At 41.1% G+C, this 26,995-nt stretch overlaps 1 protein-coding gene across 4 annotated transcripts; it reads right to left on the bottom strand.

Moving 5' to 3' along the window:
• Positions 1–358: 358 nt before the first annotated feature.
• On the bottom strand, positions 359–26,933 carry si:dkey-12j5.1 (probable assembly chaperone of rpl4). Of its 4 annotated transcripts, none has more exons than XM_044358452.1 (11): positions 26,661–26,933; positions 26,385–26,494; positions 26,123–26,269; positions 25,859–26,011; positions 24,338–24,450; positions 24,108–24,231; positions 20,974–21,066; positions 20,127–20,195; positions 12,448–12,501; positions 7,473–7,625; positions 359–721 (listed from the first exon to the last, which is right to left on the bottom strand). In XM_044358452.1, exons 1-11 carry the CDS (start codon positions 26,725–26,727, stop codon positions 548–550), a joined length of 1,257 nt encoding a protein of 418 aa, XP_044214387.1. In that variant the 5' UTR covers positions 26,728–26,933; the 3' UTR covers positions 359–547. The 4 variants fall into 4 exon arrangements, with proteins under 4 accessions (XP_044214387.1, XP_044214385.1, XP_044214388.1 ...); XM_044358450.1 differs by having other exon boundaries at positions 26,385–26,497; positions 26,661–26,925; XM_044358453.1 differs by having other exon boundaries at positions 24,338–24,447; positions 26,661–26,922.
• Positions 26,934–26,995: the final 62 nt, after the last annotated feature.

The raw sequence follows: 26,995 nt of genomic DNA, 5'->3' as shown, positions 1-26,995 counted from the left end.
AGACAGAATTAACTGTTTGGTGGCAGACAGTTTTCAAATAATGCTTACACCCCCAGAGATATTTCACTGCAGTCTGAGGGGAAACACTGCTGCTGATGCATTGAGAAAGAGCTGAAGTAATTAACGTGCTGCTTTTGTTTGTGTGTACTCATGTGCCGTGTATGTTTGCTTGTAGGAAACATGCGTGGGTGTGTATAAGAGGTAAAAAGCATTCAAAGGTGTTTTGCTTTTGCTGCTGGTGAGAAGTAAAGCCCTAAAACTAATTTATTTCATCAACATCTGTCAAGGAGATTAAGGGAAGCATTAGTCAAGTGTGCACTTATTTCACCAAAAGCATTAAACAACTGACAGAAAGAGATTGAGTAGACTGCAGCTTTTAATGCCACTCTTTTTGTGCATCTCACTTGAATTCAATTCATCTTTGATAAATGGATGTGAAGGACAACCAGTAAAAAAAAGGCACTTTAGAGAGCACATCAGAACATTTAAACCAGGAAGAGCATGATGAGGAAAAATGAAATCACAGAGTACAAGCGAGGGGGTGTGGTTAATGTTCCATGGGTGCCTCTGCATCGTCCTCCTCCTCATCACTACAGGGTTCATAGTCTTCATCAACATCTGGGTCTCCTTCTTCTCCCTCCATCTCTCCTCCCAGCTCGCCTAGCAGCTGCTCCACATGCTCCAACATCGGCTGGTCATCACATCGCACCTTATTGTACAGCTTGGAAAGAGAGAGAGAGGAGAAAAAAAAAGACAAAAAAAAGGATGATGCAAGCGTGTAATGGGCTAGTAAGTAGCTTGGAAAAATGAAAACTTTAAATAGAAAGTAGGTTATATAGCAGAAATGTTGAGACCGAACACGAGGTGCAAATTACACTGCAGAGGCAAAACAAGAAATGAGATATAGTGAGTAAAGAGCTCTCGACAGAAGCTCCTCCATGGTGTCACTGAAGTTAACAGTGCATCACTGTAGCATCAGTAAGCAGCTGCCTTGAGTTAAGGAAAGTGAGCAGCCCTGAGGTTTTAAGTCTCTAAGTGCCGGTTAGGCCGCCTGAAATATCCAACAGCAGCTGCATTCTGTCAGCGAGGGCCGAGGCAGTCATGGCTCGCAAAAGGCTGGTAAACAGTTTTTGTCTTTCATTTGGCAAATCAGCACATTTGATACACCATTCAGCCGCACAGGAGACAAAAAGACCATTTATCTTCCACTTGCTGTTGCAACATGTGTGCGCACACACACACACACACTGTAATGCATCTCGAAGCTCATATAGTTATGTGGTGTGCATGTGCATGCGCACACACACATATAATCAACGCTCTTATCTCAGTGAAATATGCCGTGAAAGAGCAAGATAAAAAAAAGTCCTGTTCTCAAAGCAGCCCGCAGATTTATCTCTGTCTGCTTGTGTGTAATTACTGAACTCAAAGTGGAGCTGGGTGATAAAACTACTGGCGCTACCACTAAGGACAGCAAGCATAACGCTGTGTTTCTCTGTGTGCATCTACAGAGCAAGGGGAACTGATACAGCGCTTTTTATATTTATGCTCTTCTTTCCAGAAAAAAAAGAGTGTAAGTGGGGAATAGTTGAGATAATCTAGGAATGTTATTCTATTCAGTCACACACAGACACACACACAGACAGTTGAGCTCATGAACAATAAGGAGCTGAGTGCCATCATTCTTACTAAAAGTGTTACAAGGCCAGGAGAGTGTGTGTGACTGCTTTGCCCCAGGACCAGTCTCTAAGCAACAGCAGGTCCTGACAGGAGACACGCAGTCCCATGGGAACTCATTTGGAGTGTAAGAATGTGTAGTGTGAGAGTGTGTGTGTGTGTGTGTGTGTGCGCGCACGTGTGTGTGTGTGTGTGTATATATCTTTAAGTGGAAGCTGTCTCTGCAGGTTGGAGCTCCAGGGAGGTGGAGCGTGACCCAGGTCCAGGCACAGGGCCTGATACCAGGGGAGAGCTGACCCTCTCCGCCTCTTTAGAGCACCACACACACAGGAGAAAACAAAAAAAAACACTGATTTTCATTCTGCCAGTGTCACTCTGAAATGCCTGGAGATGTTTATCCACAACAAGCAGTCTGAATAAAAGTTGGGTTTGCTTTACAATAGGCTTGGCTCAATACCCAGAATAATTGCATATTACAGCCTTGGGTAAAAGGTAGAGGGTGTCTTTCATATGAGTTGTATAAAAGAAATAATGTAAGAAATACGTGCGCAAATGTACTGTATGTTCCCCAATACAAAACACTACTTGAAAATTGTGTTTATACGCGGTGATATATACTAGTGAACCACAAATCAATAGTGTAGTGTGTCTGCTAGATAGAATGTGATTATTCATTGTGATGCTCTCAGCTAGCTAAACAAACAGGGGCTATTCTTTACAAGTTCCGCACCGAGCGCTGCTGAGATCAGCATCGCTGTCACAAAAAAACACAAGCATTTCTCATTTACAACAGCCTGTTTTTTCTCTTCTCACTTTCACGGCCCAGAGACCTGCCTAGAGAGGGAGGGAGAGTGTGTGTGTGTGTGTGTGTGTGTGTGTGTGTGCGTGTGCGTGTATGTGTGTGTATAATCGTATAACTTTTTCATGGTCCACTTTGCTCTACTTTCAAGCACCAAGTCACGGCCCAAAGCACACTTGACCACCGCCTTAACCACTAACACACACACACACGCACACAACATATTTCACACACAGGAGTGCATGCACACATCTGCCCTCACTGTCTACTCACTATTCCTATTTTGAAACTCACTTCACCTCGAGTCAACAGGACAAACGGTCACTGTCAGTGAACCCCAGTTAGTACAATGGATACAAACAGGGTCAAAACTTATTTTGACTTTAAGAAAACTGAAAATATTGATTGAACATACAATGCAACAGAGGTTTGTCATGATGAGTTGTTTTTTTTCTGTACTTTTACATAGAAACTGTTGCTGAGTATATTATTACATTTTTGCTGTTTACCTGAGAACTGCCAAACTCCTTCAAACTACTTCAAAACAGGAAAAAAAAAACTATTCAAACATCCCTGAGCTCCAAGTCTCCAAACACTTAGTGACACAATGGGCCTCATGCAAGAACATTTTTGTATTTTTATCCTAAAACTTTCTTACTTTTTTCTGTGGTTTGCTTGTACGAGTGTTCCATGTCAGACTCAATAAATTCTCTTAACTGCCCAAACTTATTGTAAATCGCTCGTTTCAGCCTGATGAATGTCACCTGTTCACGGGGAGGTGCGCTTTCATGAGATGTGATAATTGGCATAATCCACACCCCTAAAATTGCCATGTTCCGCTCTGTTTGTGGGCGCGTTTCATTCACAAAAAAGCTCCCATACAGTAAAAACACAGCGTAGCTTCAGGTCCTGTTTTCAGAAATCAGCAGACAAACCCAAAACAATTATGAAATATGAATCTGGCTGCCAATGACTCGTCATCAATGCAGCTCTGAACTGTGACAGAAATAAAGAGGGAATGTTTTAACATGAAGTTAGATGTCAAAAAACATCTTTCTAAAGGAAGCGCTCTGTGATGGGAGGTGGTTTCGGGGTATGACAGTCACAGATATTAGAGGAGATAATATTATAGTCTACAATTGATGTTACACTGTAAATATGATACTGGACAGAGACCTGCACAGAGACAACAAGGCAGAAGTTGCTGGGCCAAGATATGCCCATAAAATCATAAAATCTAAAAAAAAAAAAAAAAAACTTTCAGTAAATTGGCAGACATGATGAAGATGAGCATTGTAATTGTAAGTCAACACAAGTGTTTCTCCCCTATGAAGAAAGGCAGAGATGATCTATTCATGACACGTACAATAGGTCTGGACCACTCGTAAATTTCATTCATATCTTCGAATACCCCTCACCTTACACTCCCCATCCAAGCATATAAGAGAAGCTACAGTAGCCATGAATCTCACAGGCCCTCTCCAGAGCCAGTGTTTGGTTTGTCCATTCTGGGCTACTGTAGAAACATGGTGGTGCAACATGGCGGGCTCTGTGGAAGAGGACCTGCTCCCTATGTAGATATAAAGGGTTAATTCTTAGGTAGCGAAAACACAACAATTCTGAATTTCATGTAATTATACATTAATTAAAAAATACTTTACTATACATGAATATAATATTCCATCTCTGACAAGTTTGTTCTGCTAGATGCCACGAAATTCTACACACTGGACCTTTAAAATCACTCATATGTGCATCTTAAGCACAAATCTGTTCGTATGAGTGGTTCTTGCATGAGGCCCATTCTGGCATAAACCAACATGGCAGCATTCATAGGGGAGACACTGCTGTAGAGAAGAGTGAGGGAAGTTTGACTCCAAGGTAATGAAAGTAACGGCTCCAAGTCTCGGTAACAGAATTAGGCCTTTAGAATTTAATACAAAACAGAAAGTGTTTGCTTCAGGTGCACAGCATGTCTGGAGCTGAATGAGGTCTCATGTTTATGGACATTATACTGCAGCTTGCGGGAGTTTTGTTTTAATAAAGTACAGATTTAACAGGGAAAAAGTAAGTAAAAAGTGAAAATTTGATTTCATTCCTCTATATTTACTTAATTGCTTTGGATACATCTGCTTTGGATATGGTCCAGCGTAGATTAGTGCTATCTTTATTTGTCCAGTTTGCAGTGAACAAAAATTTAATAATAAGTGCTAATGTACCCTTCATATTAAATTGATCCTTTGTCCTCCGTTTCTTGGTAGAGACATTTTCTACGACTCATGTGGCAGAATGAAGACAGGCTGATTATGTGGTGAAAGCCTAATCATTCCATCATTGTTCACCTTCTGTTCCACATCTATGCTTAACTTCCCCTTTCATTTCACCTCTTCTTTCATTTCATTTCTTAATGCCTTCATTCTCCAGGCTCGTCTCCTGACCGTTTTCCCCCTTGTACGCTCCGTCTTTGGATTTCTTTCACTCACGCACTTGCACCAAATGACTCTCCTGTCAAGGAGATAGATACCTTTAAAGTCCTGCTTGCACGCGCACGCACTTCTACAGTTTAAGCAGAATAATGCTAAAATCTGGCTCTCTATGTACCCTCGATCCTTCTCCTCAAATCCCCTTTTTAGACCAGACAGAACACTCCTACTGTACATCTCTTCATTAGGAGGAGCAGAGCGATTAGACAGATTGTTGCCACACTTTTTTCCCTTCTCTTATTTTTTTCTTTTCTTAACTTCTCTGTCTCACTCAGTCATACAAACAAAACACACACTTCTTCACTGGCCGCGGTGCAACACTGACTGAGATTAGACCCTCTTGAGTGTGAACAGGGCATGTCGCTGGAAGTCTCAAGAGGCCTGACCGCAAACTCACACACACACACAAACACACACACACAACCTAACACCTCAGTCCTCCAGTCACATCCTTAGTGAGGAAAAGGCATTAAAATTACATGACAAGCACACCTTGGACCAACCCTACCCACAATCCATGCTCATGAGATACCCTTTCAGCCACATCAAATAGTAAAGCTTTTGACCTCCATTTGCCCTAGCTGCCTCTGTGCACACTTGCACACTTGTACACACATACACACACACATATAACATTGTCCTCTGTGCATACACTGCAGATCCTTCCTCAATCGCACCCTATCTGGCTGAGACTCAAATTCCATTTCACGTCCGGTTTACTATTGATTTTACCCTGGCCACTATTCACCAGCTACACCCCCTGCACCCACACAGCCACACACACACACACACACACACACCCCCACACGCACACACATACACACCCCACATCCAATCTGTCCCCTTCCTCGCCTCCCCTTTCATTCTCCCACTCCTGCTCACCCTCCTGCTCCTCTCCTACGCTTCTTTCTTGTCCTCTCAACCCATCCATTCTTCCCTATCTTCCCTTTTTAGAGCATCTCAGCTGCATTGTGTGTTTGTGTGCGTGTGTGTGTGTGTGTGTGTGTGTGTGTGAGTGAGTGAGCGTGCATGTTTATCGATCACAGAAGAGATGAATAATGAAGTCATTTTTTAACAAATAATTAGATATGCAAGTTGGCACACACAACCATAATTAAATATGTGCATCCACATACGGTGTGCCTACGCATACCCGCATGCTTTCTCTCACTGTCTCACATCAAACACACATATACATACACACACACACACACACACACACACACACACACACACACACACACACACACACACACACACACTTACTTAGCAAAGTCATAAAGTATGCAGAGAAGTGGACTGGCGCCAAAACAAGCCGTTGGGCTTTGAGGCCTCATTTCCATGTTGGAGCCCATTTTAACTAGCAGACTGACTCATCGTTAATAATTAACACTCACAGTGACGCTCAGAAACAGAGCTCTGATATAAACATGGGAGAATCTGGACTACACAATGTACAGATGCACACACATATGAGCAAAAGCACCAAGCTAAGGAATTAAGTGCATCATGAGGGGGGCTGTTTTCTCTCCACATTCCGCCTCACCTTTTCAAGGTCTTGGTGCATTTACCTTTCACATTATTCTGCGCCTGTTGCTTCACTCGCTCCACAAAGAAACAGCTATGCTGTTTACTTGTCACGCTCTGATGCCTCACCCAATTCTTTTACCAGTCTTTCACCTTTTTATTCCTTTGCATTCTGTCTCTCGGTGCAAAAACGCAGATCAAATCTATATGCGCACTGTGCCCTTATTTTCCTCCCCGCAGTTTCTTCAATTCTCCCCTCTTGGCAGCTCAAAGCCCACCTCGCTCCTGTCTCAGTCGTGGACATCCCCAGTGGATGCTGGTTAGACAGGCCTGTCACTACACTGCTGGCCAGAGAGACAGACATCAATATATTGCCACTCTACTGCCCCTACTCATCTGTAGAGGAACACAGCGGGGCGGGGAGGGAAGGAGGTTGGGGCGGGCAGGGCAGGAGGGAGGGAGGGTGGGAGGGAAGGAAGAAGGGGAGATGAAAAGGAGAGGAAAGTAAAGAGAAGAAAAAAAAATCCCTCAGTCTGTGCTGTCTGATTTACAAGCCTATTGGATTTTAGACTAACATGAATCACTGCCCCATAGAGGCATTGCTCCCTGACAGAATGACAGAATGAATGAGACACATCACTCCGAGTGTGTGTGTGTGTGTGTGTGAGTGTGTGTGACAGAGAGGGGGAACAGGAGAGAGAGAGAGAGAGAGTGGGGTATATTTAAACCTCTTTGAGATCATATAAAAAGACATTTCTGTAGCAACCACAGAGGTTCACGGCATTGTGTGTGTTCAAAATACTGCATGTTCCCTTTCTCTGAGAAGAACAGGTTTTTAGCAGTCTTACCTATTGTGACAGTACTGGCTGTAACTATTTGTACCCATAGTTGCAGTGCAGTGTTTAAGAATTAGTACATATCAGACATGGACCACAGCTATATGTGTGTTATCACTAAGCAGCTCCTTGGCAGATTTAATGAATTACCTTTTTAGCATTGGTCAGGTGCAATCTGGCCGCCTCCTTCAGTGCCGTCCATTCCTCCTTCTCCTCCTCAGTCACTTCTCTCCCCTCCCTTACTTGCTGCTCCTTTGCTTTTTCCAACTGGAGGTGGCACACCCAGCCGGAGAGATACCACACCTGGGAGGCACAGGGAATGAGAGGCAGGTTGGTGGGGGTGGGGGGGGGGGGGGGGGGGGGGGGGGGGTGGGGGGTGGGGGGGGGGGGGGGGGGGGGGGGGGGTGGGGGGGTGGGGGGGGGGGGGCGTGAGGCGCAAAGATTCAGACAGAGAGAAAGTGTTCTTTGTTGCAGTAAGTGAGCTGTGACAAGAGAAACAGATTTGTAACCCTCACGGAGCATGTCTGCATGAAATCCCACATCCTTCTTTGACAAACCGTTTTCACACATAACATGGAATGACACACACACAAGCAATCCATCACTCACATAATAACTGTCAACCCGATCCAATCCTGACACATACTGTACTCATTTACAAATGTTGCATGAAAACAAATATACACGAGCACATACTGTAGCTTCGCAATGAATTCAACCCTGTGATTTGTGACTTGACCACCCTGTTATGCTGCTACCAATTACTTTTTCCTCTTTCTGTAACAAAGATGTAATCACTTCATTAAAAAAAAAATGCAAAAACATAATATAATAAAATGAAATAAAATAAAGAAAATAAATTCCCTCTAGCAAATATCTACTTTGCATTTAAAATCGTACTCACAGGTTGTGTTATGGACAATATTACACTTGCTATCAACTTGGAAGAATGTTTTTAATATTTATGTTTTCCCAACCGCTAATTTGTTTATTCTACATCATTTCTCAATTCACATATTTATCATGACTGCATTTCTACCTTGATAAAAATTTGTGGAGGAACAAGTACAACTGCTACAATCCCGGGGCCTGTTTCAGAAAGCTGGATTAGTGGGCTAACAAGCTAACTCGGCCTTGAGTCCTGTTTTCCGGTTCTATAGTGGTGGTTCATTTTTCGCCATGGGAACTTCAGCTACACACCATGTTCAGGACATTAAAAACAACAATGTAAAATGCCCACCTCCTCAGGAATCAACTCTCTGGAAACATGGCATCACCATTCCTCTGGCCATTTTGAATAACCTTAGTTGTGCACCGTTGTACATTTTCTTACAAAACAAAAAAACCCAGCAGAGCTTCCTTACTTTCCATGCTTTCATCAAATGTGAATGTCTGAGGTGTTTCCAGGCATTATCTGCCGTTACCCACTTTGTCAAAACAAGACAGCATCTATAAAATAACAAGTAGTTTAGAATACTATAGTCACCAGTAATGACATAAATGTACTGTCGCATATTGATGCATGACTGATTTGGTCATTACACTGAGGTTATCTGCCAAAACATGACTGAGACGACATGAGACACTTGCATAGGCTCAATATGACGACACAATACTATATTAATGATAAGTATGAATATTGTATATTATTGGCGGGCAGTGATAAGCAGCAGCAACAGTGTTATTTTTCATTACTATGCTTTTGGATTGTTCTACTACTTATACAGATACACCCCCTACTTTTATAGTAATATGCTGAAGTTTCAGCATATTATAATGACACTTTCTTACAATTAAAAAAAAACAAAACAAAAAAAAAAAAACAGGCTTATATAAACATGGCACCTAATTTGTATTGCTTACTTCTACAGTCTTCTTGAGTGCTTCTATATTATTTCATTTCTGCATATTACTTTTTGCAGCTACAATGTCTACTTAATAACACAAAAAAAAGCATCCACGCACTCCAGCCTCTGCTACATTCATTTACTGAGGCAAGCTTTTGATGAAAAGACCATTTCTTTGAGCATCAAGTAGATTCAATTGTCAAATGTTCTTAAATACACTGCTTTAAATCCATCCATGTTTAAATTATTGGCTTTTTGTTCCAAATCCTGCTTCATTTACAGAACAAGATCAACACTAGACTTGACTGAGCCATTGTATCTCTTGACCCTCCAGTAGGTTAATGTATTTGACAAAACAACTTGTTTCGTAAAACAAAGCTTTTTTCTTAGCCCAATGTATTCAAATATTTGCCAAAAATACATAATTTAGCTTCTTCTGTTGCAAGCGCGTAACCCTTAGCAAGAGTCTGACAGTTCAAGAGAGTACGCTGTTGTATTAGGTGTTAAGGGCCTCTTAAGCGGACACTGACCTTAACTTGGCAGATGAAAATATGTTCAGAAAACCAAAGGCATTTTTGTGAAATAACTTTGTTGTTCAACAGAATTCAAACAGTCAGGGGAGGCACATTGTTAACTGTAAGTTAGTATTCTCAAACACACCAAAATCAGCATGTTATATTTTTTTTCCATGATCACACATTTTTCTCCTATATAATTTCATAAGCTGCAATACACTTGCTCCTCCACCTCTAAACACAATCACATTCAACTTTCAGTGAACCTGGAGGTGTGTGTACACTTCACATCTAAGGCCAAAGATCACCCACCCACTGTTCTTCGAACACCAAGACACGAATATTAGCTTTATTCATTATTCATTGAGGGCAGAGACAGTAGGGCCCTGCACCTCTGCCAAATCAACCATTTAGCTAACAAACACATCAAGGCATGCCTCACTGAATTCAGAATTGCCACTCAGCCTGCTGAGTGGGAGGCTACCCCCTGCAGCCATACTTATCAGAACAACAGCAGCACTGGATAAATGTAGTTTCCATTACTCTCATGATTGCAGAACTAGCAGTATGACAATTCTTTATCATGGAAACATTTTCTGTGAATGCAGAACCTAGAAAAAGAAATGTTCTCGTGTATATGTGTGTAAATTTGTGAGAGAAAGAGTGAAAGTGGGTCACTTAAATCAGAAATTTTAACTTCCGCACAGATGAGAACCACTATATGTCTTCAGCAAAGCTAGAACAAGGCTTAAAATACTTTATAGATTGTCCACTGTGAAATATTTGTGTATGTGGTGAAGATGACTTCTGCAGCTGCACTCAAAATTAAAACATGAGAAAGTTAGCTAATTAAGAACTTCAGAGAATCCACTCTACCCTACCACAACCCCAAACAGAAGCACACATAATAAAATAAACGCTACGTCTGTCAGTCAAATCACTGCGACTATTGTCATTTCAAAGTGAAGGCACATCTTAGTTCCCATATGGTGCTGCTGAGGGAAGAACAAAAGCATCATGAATCAACGGAATACCTTTGAAACAAGATTTGCGAGGAACTAGCACAGTTGTTTGTGCAGACTTAACGTTATATAAGTAAGGTTCCAACTTTGAGATACGCAAGCGTAAGGAGACGGAGGCGAGAGCTAACAACTTATCTACTGCACTTAAGAGAGAAAATAAGAGAGAGAGAAATACAAAAAGAGGAAGAGAGAATGAGGATAAGGAAGAGTGAGTATAACGTAGTCTGGTGTGTCTGTCATACATTTCTGACATTATTAATATGACTCTTGTAACATAACATAACTGGGATACGATCAGACAAAATATTCTCTGACCATTAGAGCTGGTGACCGTATGCATGTGTGATTGGCTGAGGACCTGCTCAAATTGAGTGTCACAGCTGTGCATATCTGAAGTGAGTTTAAAAGTTCAGGCCCCTGATGACTGCTCTCAATCTGTCAGCTGAGGGGTGTGTGTGTGTGTGTGTGTGTGTGTGTGAGGCTGAGCCTGAGGTGGGTGGGGTGGGGAGAGAGAGACACTGCTGTGCTCCTCTATCTGACACTCAGTGGCACACCTTCACTTCCTCAGCTACTAGCAGGGGGGATTTAGAGCACGGCGCTAAAGCACAGAAAATACCGCCATTTACGCCCCTCTCTAATAAGCATTCAAGTTCTCAATCATACTCTTTGTGTGCCCACGGAAGTGTTGAGAGCAAGAAATGAAGAAGCATGGGTGTGTAGACACGTCTTTGTGCACACGCACGCATACACACCCACACAAAGTGGTTCAGCTGAGGCAACTACGAGTAACTGCTCAGGTTGATGTGTGCTCCTTGCCACTGGGGAAAGATTTGCCTACAAGTTGTTCTGATCCAGCAGTGGCTACTGTATCATAATAATAAGACTGCCTGTAAGGTGACACATTCATTAAAGTGTACATTGAAGATTAATACACACACATACACATCCCTGAACACAGAGTTTGTTCAAGAATTGTTAATTAGTCAGGGCAGACTAGCGTGATAATCAGACTGAACTGCCATTTTGTTTCACTTCATTCATTGAGCTTGACATTGTGTTCATGATAGCCAGTTTCTTTTTGGGAGAGGGGAGTTCCTAACCTTTTGATCTGTTGCCCTGACCAATCAGTTAGGGTACACTTGTCAAGGTACTCAAAGGATGCAGAAGCAGTTAATTGGAGCCATTCATCTACAGTTTTTCACAATGATCGAAGAGATAAGTTGTCATTTTTGCAAGTGTGCTTGCAACTTTTCTGTACTATTTCTCATGGATGTAGCTAGGAAGCTATAGCTGTGTAGGGAGTTGATGTTTCAATTCTTAATGCCTGCCAGCAAAGCTCTGTTTGGTCAATTGCATCTACAACGGAGGGAAACAGCAGTCATTGTACACAAAACCAGACCAATCTGTATGACTGAACAAATCGGAAGTGTGGCGCTGGGCAATAATTCAGAGGTCTGGAGGAACCAGGCTAGAATCGGACATGTTGGAAATACAAAACCGACTGGAATACAAAAACCACAATACAGCAGATTATAGACAGCTTAAATCCTGGATTTCTGCTGCATTTTTCTTTTAGCTCAGAAAATGAAAAAGAGGCAAAAAATCTTGCCTGCATTTCGATTTGACACCGGACGAAAAACACAAAATGAAAAAGAAAAAAATATGAGTCAAGACAAGAGTCAAGCTGACCATCATATACTTTTACTAGACAAAAAAGCAGGGTCATCACTTCATTGCTTACCTGAACGACCTCATCATCCTCCTCTAGAAGACCCTCCACCACATCCACCGCCATCTGATAAAGACAAAGAAAGAGACATACACTGAGAAATAGTATACAATTTAATGAAAAGTTGGAATGTATCTCTATAGGAATCTCTATAAAGAAAAACACCAGAAAATAGTCAGAAAACATTCATCAGCACACGCTTGTGGTACTCTATCTCTTCTCTGATACAGCCACAGCTGTACCGACAAACATATGGGTGCTGTGCATCTCCCAGGCAGCTTGATCAATCTGAGTGATCAGAGGGTCTGATAAGCGCCAATGAGGCCAGTGTCCCGTACACAACGTCGTCGATACTAACAAGACAACAGACATGGCCATCGATAGATGCACTCACCAGTGCTTATCGCAGAGTCAATAGTCACTTTAGCTGCTCTGCTCGATAGCCCTTTTAATCCATTCACCGACATTAACAGTCAATATATTCTTTGTATTCGCCCTACTCTATAGGGCACACTTTAAACCTAAATATCAGCATGACACGTTGTCTATATTTAACCCACTCACAAGTATATCTCTGAGTTTCTCTCTGTGGTGTCCTGGGGACCCATTTATGAAAATGGTGGGTGCCAAAATGTAATCAGATTTGTAAAGCTGCACACAAATGAATGCATGCATTTTTCCCTTTACACAATCAATTTGAACCTCTACACTCCCACAATCAACCATAAATGGTCAATGCAAAAGCCCTCATGAATATGGATGTACATGTTGGTCCTTTGGTGAATGGCAGCAGTAACAGAAGAATGTTTGAGAGGCTGACGGCTCCAGCAGCTGTTAATGCAGTCGGTGCAACAAACGAAACAATTCCCAAAGTAAAACAAAGTGAAGACACGACAAGAAACAAATTGCTGCACACTGTCAGGGTATGACACCAAAACTCACTGCTTGTTATTTGTTAAGCATCTACTGTACATATAGACACATGCATGCTGATGAGACCACACACTCAATATCTAAAATACAATATACACTGTATTCATTTATATTTACTCCAAAATCCAGCATACAGGTGTTTCTCTAATTTACACAATCAGTATAGTCATTTTTACACACAAAAACTATATAAAAACTGAAATCGTACTAGAAGATATTATTAAAAATCTATCAGCACTCTGTTCTGCATTTCTTTAAAGCTATTTGATGTCATCTTGGATTTCACAACTGATGATGATAATTTCATCAGTAAGTTATCGTGGTTGAGATGAAAAGGTATCAGTATATTCACGTTTAATATCGCAGAAAGGCAAGCCAGACTTTCCTGAATCCTGCCACCTGCCACATTCTGGCATCGTCTTGGTATTTCAGCAGCACTGTGCTGCTACACAACTGACAACGAGTGCGAGCACCACACAGCCCAGCCCTCTCCTCTGTGCTCTGAGGGTTGGGAATGTGACGGTGACACAGCGCATTGCGCTCAATATTTCATTACTAGTTCAATAATAATTCACAGATGTAATTGGTTAAGATTTGAGTTGGCTTATATCTTTTAAAATTGAAAGGTGCTTATGGAATAGTTATGGCTCACTTTAAGTACAAGCACAAGTAACACTGCTGGCTTGAATGTTTATGATAAAGCTGTTCTATAATTAAAGTTTGATATTAAGTGAAATGAAATGTGTGAGAGGAATCATAATACAATCTGGTTTCAATTCACCTGTGTTGCCAATTTCCCCTGTCTTCAAAATGTTCGTACACATGGGTCAGAGTTTCTGTACAGGTGCACACATTCTCCCGTCAAGTTTGTTTTTATAAATTCCAACTTTTTCGTGGGAAGTGAGTTATGTATCTTACGCAACGGTTATAAATGAGACCCCAGGAGAGGTGGTTTTGAGGTCTCAAAGGAGTTTAATGTTGACCTTTGCCATAGTGCACCACCTTCTGGGTCAGTTTCTGTGGGAAGTTTCTATTACAGAAAACAGTCCTTGACTAAAGAAGGCCGTGTGTTTGTTTTGTTCGGCCTCTCTTCCTGCAGATTCTGTGTGTGTGTGTGTGTGTGTGTGTGTGTGTGTGTGTGTGTGTGTGTGTGTGTGTGTGTGTGTGTGTGTGTGTGAGGCGCCAGGTGATGATATATTGATTTTTGTCAACTTCAGGTTGGAGGCGACTGTTAGCCAATCACCCGTGTTGAAGGGCAAGAATAAAAGATACGCACGCACCTGTGCACGCAAGCACACATGACTGCACAGTCACACACTGCAACAAAGCTACACACAACAGTGAGCACAAAAAGCAACACTTGTTTCTTGTTAAGGCGGTCTTATTAGCTGGAGAGCTTCCTAATTTTTTTCCCCCCCTCCCACTCTTTGGAGTTCTCTTTTCATTAAGCCTACGTGGTTCCGGTAACAATAAAGAGGTCTGTTGCCTGGGACTGAGGATGAGTCAGGTTAGTTGAGAGTATCTCGTTAACAGTGTGCAAATGTGCATGTCAGGGAGTCAGTTGATTGATTGCTAGATCAATTATCAGCTGAAAAGCCATTGTCCCTAATTAATTAATGACTGATTAAAAATACACAAACAAAAACACCTAATCCCAGTTGATGATGAATGGATTCATGCCCAGCGTCAGAATTATCTACGTGACTTTCGTTGTATCACACCAATGTGACAGACACAGATAGACACGCGCGCACACACACAGTAATTCAAGCCAAGCACCAGATATAAGAGATAGGAGTAAAGATCTGTCTGCGTATTAAACAACTGATAGAACAGGCAGTTTTAGAGCAACAAAAATAGAACAAGAGATATCTGGGAGCCACGATAAGTGAGCAATGATAACCATTATATCATCTCCAACTGCACTCCTTCCTAACTACACTGGTCAACCCGGGGGCGAGTGATTAAAGATTCAGAGATTCTTAAGCCGCTTCACGCTCTAAACAACAACAAGATTAATATTTCCGTGAAGATAAGGGGAAGAGAGGGGGTACTATGAGGGAAAAAGTGAGAAGATTGGGAGGAAGGGTGCAAAAAAGTATCTTAATAAACAATGCAGAACTGGTCCATGAACAACAACAGTGCAATGCAAAGACATACACACACACACACACACACACACACACACACACAAACACACATATACCAAAGACACTATGTACATGTTGTCCTCTTTATTTCAAGACCTGTTTAAGGAAAAAAAAGCAGCACTCTGGGGAGGAACTCATTTATAATGGCCATTGTGTGCGTGTGCAGTTTGTGTGTGTGTGTGTGTGTGTGTGTGTGTGTGTGTAATCTTCAGGCAATTTTGTTTAACAGAATCATTTTACCGGAGCGCACAGCAGAGACAGGAGAAAGACAAATCACTTTACAAGCGAGGGCAAGCCGTATCTCTAACACACAGAAACCCATACACACGCACGCACGCACACACACACACACATACAGATACACGCACAAACAGGGACATCTACACTTAAGTAAATAAATCCTGGGGTTGTCAGTGCTAACTGTACTTGCAAGCAACATTGGAAAGTACAAGCTGCACTCCATTGTGAGTTAAATTTAAGAACAGAAATGTTTCAATGAATAACATGAAAGCAAACAAGAGTGACAACGACAGGCAGAGTAACTCTACCCATCAGCTGCCGTGACAACTACGCCGAAAGACACCATAATGGCTGTCAGGGGAGGGAATCAGTCTGTTTGTCTGTCTGCTGTGTGGCAAGTGAATTAGTGGTGGTGATTGGTGATGATGATGGTAATATGTTTGTGTGTGCGTGACAGTGAGAAAACAGTGATCTCTGAGGGCCACATTGTTACTATCCAGCATATTTCTTTTTTATTAAAACCTTAAGTAACACATCAATATAAAAAGCAATAAAGCAGGAAATGAGAGCTAAAAAATAATTATTGCTTCCATTCTCGATTGATTACTAGATTCTTTTTCAAATTGTCTTATCGTGTTTAAATATCTGAAAATGTTAAGAAAAATGCTCATTGAAATGTCCAAAAGCCAATGGTGACAACTTCAAATTGCTTCTTCTCTCAGGCAAACAGTTTAAAAACCAAACCTATTCAATTTACAGCTTTAGAAGAACGAAGAAAAGCAGCAAATCCCCTCGTATGAGGGCTTGGAACAAGCAAAGGTTTTGCATTTTTACTTGATGAATTTACTTACACAACTAACCAATTATCAACATTGTTTTCCTAAAAAAACAATGTATAGACTCATAGAAAAGTAATCCCTCTCAATCATCACTTATGACCCACCAGAAGTGTGTGGCAGTGTATGTATCTGCAGAAACTCTGCCCTCTGCCTGTATTTTCTTATTTTCTTATTATTTTGCTGTGTTCAGCCGGGGAGGAGGGGCCAATTTTGAATGCTGTGTGTTTACAAACACCAACCAACAAATCCTGCATAGTACACCTTTAAACAAAACATCTGGCAGCTGGACAGTAACCTACAGTTGTCCCCTTCGTGTTTTTCTTCTACTACATTTCCATTGCAGCTACAGAAATCATGCCCAAATATGGCATACATTCAAGTGCTTCTCCTCAAAAAACAATCAAAAAGGGAAAAGAATAAGACTTTGAAAAGCAATCTTTGGTGACATTTTTCCTGAAACAGAAGATTGAAGAGAAGAGTTTCAGTCATGTAACTGATGTTTTCATGAATTTATTAACCCAAAAGCAACACTTTTACAATGTTGATGTCAGGGTTTCCATGCTCTTTACCCTGTATTAAAGTTAACTCAGGTATCATAAAATACCCACTTTCCCAGCCAAATTTGCTTTCATGTTGAGCTGTTCATGTGCACTCAGCTTATAAATTGAAAGGAAAGCCCTACTCTTTTGAAAATCAAGGCCTTGACAGATTTTACAATACAAAGATTACAAGGTATTTGATATATATAGTTGTAAAGCTTCAACAATTAGTTGATTATTCGATTGACAAAATTAATTGCCAACTATTGTGATAACTGATTAATCATTTTGAGTATTTTTTTAAGAAAAATGTAGCATAATGCATTCACTTAAGGAAAAAAAATTGCCCTGTATTTCTGAATTAATGAGATAATTATCTCAGAAATTCTGAGAAAAGTTTCCCTGAAAAAAAATTCTGCTCTGTTTTTCTGAACTAATGAGATAATTATCTCGGAAATTCTGGGAATGGTTTTCATGGAAAAAAATAATTCTCGGTTTTTCTGAAATAACGAGATACCTCAAAATCCCAAGAGAAGCTCTCAATCTTACTTGAGAGCTCAAAGTAAACATGTCCCGCCTCTTTAGTTTAATCTAATTTTATTTTGGTTTGAAACACTGGGAGATACTTGTGTCTTTGAGTAATATAGATGGGATTGTTATTAGTTTGTCAACTTTGGACAGGCACCTCAGGACAGGCAAAAATGTTTCATCAAAGACCAAAAATAGATGAAACAAACACACCAGACTGCCTACAGAGCTAAGAGGTTGTTTTTACAATTGGATGATTCCACTTTAATACTGTTACATCTGGACATCTGGACCAGCAGTCTTTAGGATTTATCTGATAACCTACTGGCAAAATAAAACTTACAACAGGTCAAACATGAGAAAAAAGTACAATTATGTTCATAAAAGAACACAGAAAGAACAAGAAAGAAAACACATATGTATCTTTCAGGACCTTCACCTCGCTCAGAGACCATAATTACACTACACTTACACAATGAGATTCAGCCAGAGGCGTTACCACAGTCAGGTATCTCGTTAATTCAGAAAAACAGCGCAGAAGTATTTTTTTCCATGAAAACTTTTCTCAGAATTTCTGAGATAATTATCTCCTTAATTCAGAAAAACAGGACTTTTCTTTCTCAAGTGAATGCATTCTTTAGTCCTCTATGATAGTAAACTGAATATCTTTGGGTTGTGGACTGTTGGTCAGGGCAAAATAAGACATTTAATAATAATAATAATAATAATAATAATAATAATAACTTTATTTGTATAACACCTTTCATACAAAAAAACACTGATTGACATTTTTCACCATTTTCTGACATTTTAAAGACCAAACAATAATCATTAGTTACAGCCCTATATACTAGTGGTATTTACACACTTTTTCCTACTTTCAGTTCATCATTATCTTTGCAGAGGCTGTCCACTGATGCTGAATTAGAGACCGTTAATGTCATGTGAAATTAATATGATATATATACGTATATAATAGTAACCTTCAGTGGTTCTTGTTTTGACTGTCACCTCGTAAAATTATCACAATGAGGTGCTGTCTACCCACTTAAGACAGCCTTTGGGGAAAACATCTAACTGCCATTTTTTGTGATTTAATCTGTCACCACCATGCACTACAATGACTTAGAAAAAAAATGATTATCCAGATAATATCATACATTCAGATTATTTGGCAATCACACTGATATTAATCAAATTTTCAAAGCCTTGGCTCAGTTTGGAAGACCAAACAAAATATTCAATAGGGAAAAAAATACAGATAAATGGTCAGATTCTGGCACCCTGCTATGAAGCACACAACTTTACACAGAGTTTAGAGTTGTGAATAGATTTATAGTCCATAGGGAGAGATAGTGAGCACAAAATTGAGTATGTGAGTGTGTGTATGTGTGACAGAGGAGTAGAGGACGGAAAGAGAAGAGAGGATGTTCCAGTCCCAGCCTGGGAGGAGGAGAGACGGACAGAAAATAGCTTGCTTCTACTCTAGTTCCACCCTTAAACTCAATTTCCGTCAGAAACTTTTAAAATAGCTCATGGCTAAAAGCAAATATGACCATGTGCATGGGTGTGTATATGTATACATGCGCACACAGCAAAATATTCGCTTTGTAAAGCATTCAGAATGTGTGCAGTTTCTGTTTCGGGCTTGATGACACCAACGGGAGGATGAAGACAAACGACATGTCAGAAACTGTGGACCGAGACGCTGTCATTTTACTGATACACCTGACAGCCCATCTCACACACACACACACACACACACACACACACACACACACACACACACACACACACACACACACACACACACACACACACACACACACACACACACACAGATGCACACATAACTGGAGCTGAGCTGTTTGGGTGTGAGAGGGGAAAAAAGGACACTGTTCTCATTTCCTGTCAGTAATAACCATAAACCACTCAACAAGAGTGACTTCATATTAATCACTAGATCACAACAGAAAATAGCTGAACTGCTGTTGATGTGGCAGTAATCACAGAAAATGACTTCAAGCATTAATGACTGTTAGGGGTTTTAGCACTGAACTGAAGGCAGTGAGCCACTAAAATCAAGGCCATTAATATGGGAAATTGATCAGTGATTTAGTAGACAAGTGCGCTGTATCACAGATATGGCAGCAATTCATCAGTTGAGCTTCCTTCCTTTTTCTTTTTTATTCCTTCTCCCCATCCCTCCTCCCGCGTGCACCCCCTTACCCCTGCCCCTTTCTGTAAATACCAGTCTTCAATTATTAACACTGAACTCTTGACGGGATAAAGACCAGGCATGGCCTTCCCAATTTCGGTGCTATTCACTAGAAGGGAAAACACACACACACAGAAAACGCATTCACATACACACACACAAATGCCAGGCCGCCTTCCCGCCATAAAAACATACACAGAACCGACAGCGGCAGAAAGTACGAGCACAACACACAACATTTTACCTCGTATTCCTCGGCCTCGATGAGCAGTTTGGCTGTGGTGATGCGAGACTCGTACGGAGGGATCTCTTTCTGGAAAAAAAAGCACAACACCGCTACCTTTACAGTGACTGTTTACACAAGCATCCACAAACACAGTTCTTCCAGTGTCTGATAATAACACAATCCAATTTTGATGTACAAAACGTTCTGCAGCTATGTGGCTGTTAATCACAGCGAGCGCGTCGGCAGCCGAAGCTCAGATCAACCTGCTCTAGAAGATAAGAGTCATAACAGTGGTGCCACTGGGATTTTTGTCTTTAATCATCACCCCTACCCCACCATATCCCCTTTTTTCTCCATATTTGAATATAACCTCAAGTAACATTGATTTGGTGTAATTTAGAACACATCCTAACTTTGACATTGCAGCCATTCCCTTCCCTTTGTCAAATTCCCTGTAGAAATGTGCTTACTTATCCTTTATTCCTTTACACACTATGCTGGTGTTGCCTTGCGCTTTCACATCCACTCTCTCCACAAACTGTGGACAAACACAAACACACACACACACACACGAAAGCACACAGGTTTGTGAAGAATTTGTTCCATCTCACACACACACACACACACACACACACACACACACACAAAAGCACACAGGTTTGTGAAGAATTTGTTCCATCTTTTATTTTTATTATCCTTCGCTTCGTTATCTCTTACTCTTTATCTCTACTGGTGTCCTTATGTTTGAGCTTGCTGCAAAAGCACACTGTGACAATCCTGTTAGTTGAAAGTGCTGTATAAATAAACTGGGATCTTATGAGGGCTGGTTGCTGTCAGAAAAATACCAAGCAGAGCTCCGACTCACCTGCATGTCTTCCTCTCTGCTGGAAGAGGCTGCACTCTGTTTTTGGGCAGGTAGCCACAATCCAACACTCTTCAACAGGTATTCTCTGCCTTCCTAAAGACCACAAAATGGATTTACATGGAAATTCATAGACATGTGTGTACAACTAAAATCACAGAATAGTCTACAAGGATGTACTCACACATATAGATGAATGCTGTAAACTAAAAATGAAAGCATTTTACTCAGTTTAATAGATGAATTATACTTCTTAGAACTAAATGTGATGACCTTTCAATTAACCTGAGATACATTTAATTACTTTCCTCAAAAATTATACTGTAGTGAGGAAATGTGGGGGAGGGTCTCTATCTCCCTGTGGACACTCGTAGGGAAGATTTCCCATGTAACTGAGAGGACTGATGACTGATGACTCTCATCTGTATCAGAGGGTGTGGAGGATCACGCTGGAATAAAAGTGTGCATTGAACGGCCAGACGACGCATGAGAGAAGTGAGAGAGCAGGGAAGAAGCACCTGGTGAAAGCTTCTAGTCAAGAAAAGTCCAATTTTTATCTCAGCATGAACTTTCAGTATTACTCTGAAGGGGAGCTGTTGTTGGGTCTAAACAAGGCTAGGAGGAGAGGACTGTGTTGCACGCTTCAGAGGAGCTTTAAGTGCCCCTATAAGATAGTATAGAGGGTCACAGAAGTGTTGTATCGTGCGGCACCAGTAGGGGAGGGGTCAGACACCATGTTACATTTCAACCGCCTTAAACCCTATTTGTCTCCCTGTCCAGGGCCATGGGCAACCCAGGACAACTGTGTATCAGGCCCTCCAAGGCAGCTGGAGGGGGTCCCATGCCAGAGCAGAATCAATAAGAGTGCTGCTGATGTTCTCTGGCAGCGGCAGCCATCGCCACCTGACTGTGCTACATTTGTCCTGCAGCCTACAGCGATTAGGGGTGAGCAAGGAGCAGTGGGGCCATTACAAGGTCCGAATTCTGGGACAATGGGGGAGGAGACCCCTAGAGGAAAGGTGGGTGTTCAGTCACCAGATGGCTACAGTGGAGACATGGACACTAGTGCGCCCCTGGAGCAACACCGGGGGATGTACCTGCTTCCACCAGGAGGGGGGGGGGGGGGACTGTCAACTTGACTGCACGAGATGGGCGTTCTGTGCGTGAGAGGAGGGCACCCATGCGGTCAGGGGACTATGATTTGTCGTGCTAACTCAAGGATGAGTTATCTCCATTACAGAAGGGAGGAGACAGTGCAGACAGCCAAGTAGTGGATCCATTCCTGTGTTAGGAGGGGAGGCTGGACACCTCCTTCAGATAGAGAGAGACCAGGGACTAGTAAGTGCCTTTGCCTGTGCTTCATGGGGCTGTTATCATTCTGACTCCATACATCACCTCACGCTGTTACACTGTCTCAAGCAGGTCGTCTGCCATCACTGTCTTGGCATCTTTCTGTGGGCACTTCCTGGTGCTACGGGAGACTCCATGTTGGTGCCCCTGGTCTTGTGACCAGACCAAGGCGAGATAAGTCTAAAACACTTTCATGTTTAATGTGTAAGAGTTTTTTGTCTTGGTCTATATTTGATTTATCTTACAAATAGATTTTAATCATTTGACACCCTGCCAAGGACCCATTAAGAGGAAAGGCTGGAGGCTGAGGCGGCCCTCCCCCAATTGGTAGAAATGGTTCTGACCTGCCTACAGTTCGGAGTGGTCCTTACTGATTGATGTGCGTTTTGATACTGCGTTCCATTAGTTTGCAGTGTACTGATTGCTGTGCGTTTGGTACTGTGTGCATTGTTTCTCACAGGGTGTGTGCCAACTTTATCCTAATTCACTTGCAGCGCTGTGTGTTGTAGGGTCGTAGGGTGGCCGCCAGCGCCTGTTAGGGGTTGACCTCTGTGGGGGCTTTTTGCTTTGGCTTGTCTAGTTGTAGTCTTAATGAATTTATATCTTTAATAAAGGCTATTTTTGGTACCATATATCTGTCTGCGTCATGAATATTCTCTGACCTCTGACACCAGCCCAGACCGGGTCAACAAAGGTGGTGGCAGCCTTACGCTACCTTAAAATCTTTAACAACTACTGTTCATTACAGTACTAAGGTATTTCAAGAAAGACTTTGGTTGCTGTATGTGGGATTCTGTGAAATGTGTCTGGAGCCAGCCTGACCCCCACAGCTTTGAGCTGGTATTACAAGTCCACTTCAGCTCTACAGTAGAACTGACTGTTCCTCAGTTTGGTAATATGAAGAAGAAGAATGAAGAATGTTTTCAGATAGTGTGGGGTTTATTTACCTAGGGTTTGAGATATCCACATTTAAAACCACACCAATACAGTCAAGGTGAAAAATTCTCACAGCACCCCAAAATTATACGAAAAACTCTCCACAATCAATGCACTGGTTACTGCGGATAATCACACACAGACATAACCATGTACAATTTTCACTCCATTTTAGCCTTTGTTATAAAATAGTTCCCCAAAAACACAGGAAGAGAGTTATTATGTCTTAAAATGTCAGGATAGGCGTCAATACTTTTGTAGCACATGTTATTCTACAAGATAAGAGCACAGGAAGTAAGTTCTTATCACTTTTAAATTTCTTGCAAACACAAAATGGTTCACATTCTTAATGAGCATTCTTCATGCTCCTCAAAAGTCTTTCACTGAAAGGTTCTGACTTGAATGTTGTCTGCCTTTAATCTTTTGATAACGGTTGATAAAGCAGCAATACTTGGAATATTTCTGAAAAGTGCAACATATTTGAACATTTATAAAAATAGAGAAAATATTCATTCTTACATTCTTCTAAACTCATTGTCAGATGCTTCATAATGCAAAGTTCTTGTGGTATCTTTTCCAATTTCAGTTCAATTGGCTGCTCTCTCATCTTGCTCTCCTTATCAGATGACTATATGACCTCAATGATCTGCCCAGTAATTAACATTCCTATCGGCATGACCCGTCTGTGTGCGTGCGTGTTAATGTAAGTGTCCATCTGCTGATTAATGGCATACAATTCAATTTGCTCAGAATAATTAACTCAGCAGATTCCTGCTTTAATGTGGTGATAACTCATCCTGAGTGTGCGTGTGTGTGGGTGTGTGTATGTGTGTGTGTGTGTGTGTACTGACCTGGTTTCTCTCTGTACTGAACAGGTAACTGGCCATGAGCTGTAGAGCCTCAGGGTTGTCATGGTTATACTGTAATGCGCTGTCAATGAACTCCCTGCACTTATCTGCAGCTCCCTCCTCCATGCTACATGCGCACACAAACATAAAGAAAAAGTCAAATCTCAACTTATTAGCAGTGACATGAAATGAGGTTATAAGTGTCAAAAGTGTAACTCTGTGCTCTCATGTACCAGAGGTCTGTTAGGTAAATCTCAGCGATTGAGCAGTAGGCCACACTAACATCCTTCACTGTGGGGAGTCCAGGGTCCTCATCTAGTGGGGCAGCAGCTCCGGCCTGAGGCTGCTTAAAGAATGGAGGGCAGATGTCTTGAATTGTACATTTCAGATGATGTAACTGAGATGTCAAATGTTCTATAAAGTATAATACATTTTTTTAAGTACACATGCATTTTTTTTATTGACAAGTAATATATCCAATGAAGTAAATCACTGCATAACTTACCTACCTTGTACCCTATATTCCTGGAGAAAGTCAAATTGAATTATTATTTAAAGAACAGGTTCACAAATTTTTCAAGTCTGTCTTAAAACAATATTCAGGTGCCCAAATGAACATGGAAGTAGGTTTTTCTTGCCATCATCATTCCTCCTGTTCATACTGGCCATTGGAAGATTCCTTCATAAAAGGCACTTACAATGTAAGTGAGAGACAAAATCCACAAGCCTCCTTCCTCCATATTTAAAATTTTATCTAAAGCTGATATGAAGCTTCAGCTGTCCAAACTACTCAAATCAAGTAAACATCTTTCAACATTGCAGTCTTTTTAGTACCAAAGTCCCTCTTTTTGTTACTATCCTTCCACCACAACTCTGGGGAAACAAAGAGGGAATTTTTATTTTATTTTATCTTAAAAGACTGTAAATGTAGCAGATATCCACTGATATGACTGACTCAGACTGCTGAAGCCTCATATAAGCCTCAGATAAACTTTTAAATGCGTTTTTGCAGAAAATGACTGTGTGGACACGTTGTGGATTTCCACCCCCATCACTTACATTGAAAGCACATTTGAAGGGGATCTTTTAATAGCCAGTATGAACAGGAGGAAGAATTACAGCAAGGAAAACTGCCCCTGAATGTTGTTTTAAGACATTCTTGAAAAATTGTGCACCTATCCTTTAAATTATGAAGAATATGTTCACTTTTTAAACATTGAAAAAATAGGAAATTGGCACAATGTCTACCATACTTCTTGTAAATACTGCAAGCACAAATATTAAAATCAATACCAATAATAAACACATTATAATGTTGAACAACTTGCAAATTCAATTGGAATGTATTATTAAAAAATAAGACACTGTTAGATTGTGAAACTATGTAACAGAATATATTTATCAAAACTGTTCCATTATTACATTATTATTATAACACAACACATACTATGATATTTTCTCCTTGGCCTTATTATTTACTATATTCTTGTATTCTATCAGCCATAGATGACATTTTTCCTATTTTTTGTTTTTAGTCTAACATTTCACTTTTATGAGACAGGAACACTTCAGTTGATAAATGTCACTTTCAGATGGATAATGATGCATATGATAATTTCAGACATGCCAACAGCACCCTCTTGTGAAAATAATCTACATTACACTAGCATAAAGCCTAGAGTACAGACGCATTCCCCCCTTGTTCATGTTAATAACCGCTTATGTGTACTTATGTTACTTGAGTGTGCACTCACAGTGGTCTGTGCTTGTTTTTCCAATGTAGAGAGTAGGACTTGTATTCCCCTAGTGTAGTAGTCAACAGCCTCCTGGCCTGTGTGGATCTGTCCCAGGTACATGTACTTACTGTGGCCTACATCTGGGCTCAGCTCCACTGCACGCAGAAAAACCTACAGAAATGTGGTCAAGGAAGCTACAACTATCACAGCATACAGCATCTCAGCATTAACCAGTGACATACATACAACGGCACTGACACAGAGAAACTACATAAAGGATATTCCTTTAGCCTTCTGTGTGTCTCCTAGTTCGGAGCAGATGTGTCCCAGCATGTCTAGAGCTTGCAGGTTGGTGGACTCTAGGTCCAAGGCTCGTTGACAGTAAAGGGCAGCCATCTCAAAGTCAAAACTGTCCATGCATTCCTCTGTCTGTACAAGAGATGATCACAAGAAATATGCAGTAGATGACAATCAGAACATTAATACAATATTTCAAAAACATAACAGGTCTTGGTCCTGTCCTAGGGTGTCTTGTCAGTGTGACCTTCTCTAGTAGTTGTAGCACAGAGTACTTCTCAGCTGTCTTCTTCTTGGCTTTTTCATGCATTCTTAGTTTCATCCTTTCCTGAGGTGACAGCATCACAAATTCACCATCTGCTATGGTGAGACAAGTGGAGAGGTAATGTTAGTTTAGTCTCATTTTGGTCAAGTCAAGAGCTGAAAACAAATCATATTAACGGGCTAATTTCAACAAACTGCTTTCTGAGAGGTTACACATTGTAAGTAACGAGCAAAATGTTAAAACCACTGAACAAATTACCCTTGTTTGGGCGGTTGTCTTTCCTCTTTGGTTTGTTTTTCTTTTTGCCCTTTGCCTGTCCTCCCATGTTGATGAAAAATACGTCTTGTATGTTCACAATTTATTTATTTAAAACAGGCTATCCCCAAGGTGTAAATCTTAGACACGCGTGGAAAGTAAGTATAGTGGATCTGAAGACATACAGTGCGCATGCCCCAACTGGGTGGCTACTACGGAGAGTGGTAGTGGACATAAAATGAATGGTGCTGAATAGGGGTTTTTTTCACACTGAAGTGCAAAAAATTGAATACTTAAACGGTTCGAGAAAAAAACGAACAGTGTTTTAAACGTCTGCT

The sequence above is a fragment of the Thunnus albacares genome, chromosome 8 (assembly GCF_914725855.1).
Source record: "Thunnus albacares chromosome 8, fThuAlb1.1, whole genome shotgun sequence".
NCBI classification, from domain to species: domain Eukaryota; kingdom Metazoa; phylum Chordata; class Actinopteri; order Scombriformes; family Scombridae; genus Thunnus; species Thunnus albacares.
This window is presented reverse-complemented; position numbering and strand designations above follow the sequence as displayed.

Coding starts and splice junctions, on each gene's coding strand:
- si:dkey-12j5.1 (XM_044358450.1), bottom strand. CDS start 26,727: ATGGGAGGACAGGCAAAGGGCAAAAAGAAAAACAAACCAAAGAGGAAA. Junction 24,451..25,858: donor AAAAACAAGCACAGACCACT/GTGAGTGCACAC, acceptor CCATTCTTTAAG/CAGCCTCAGGCCGGAGCTGC. Junction 20,196..20,973: donor GCAGAGAGGAAGACATGCAG/GTGAGTCGGAGC, acceptor TTTTTTTTCCAG/AAAGAGATCCCTCCGTACGA.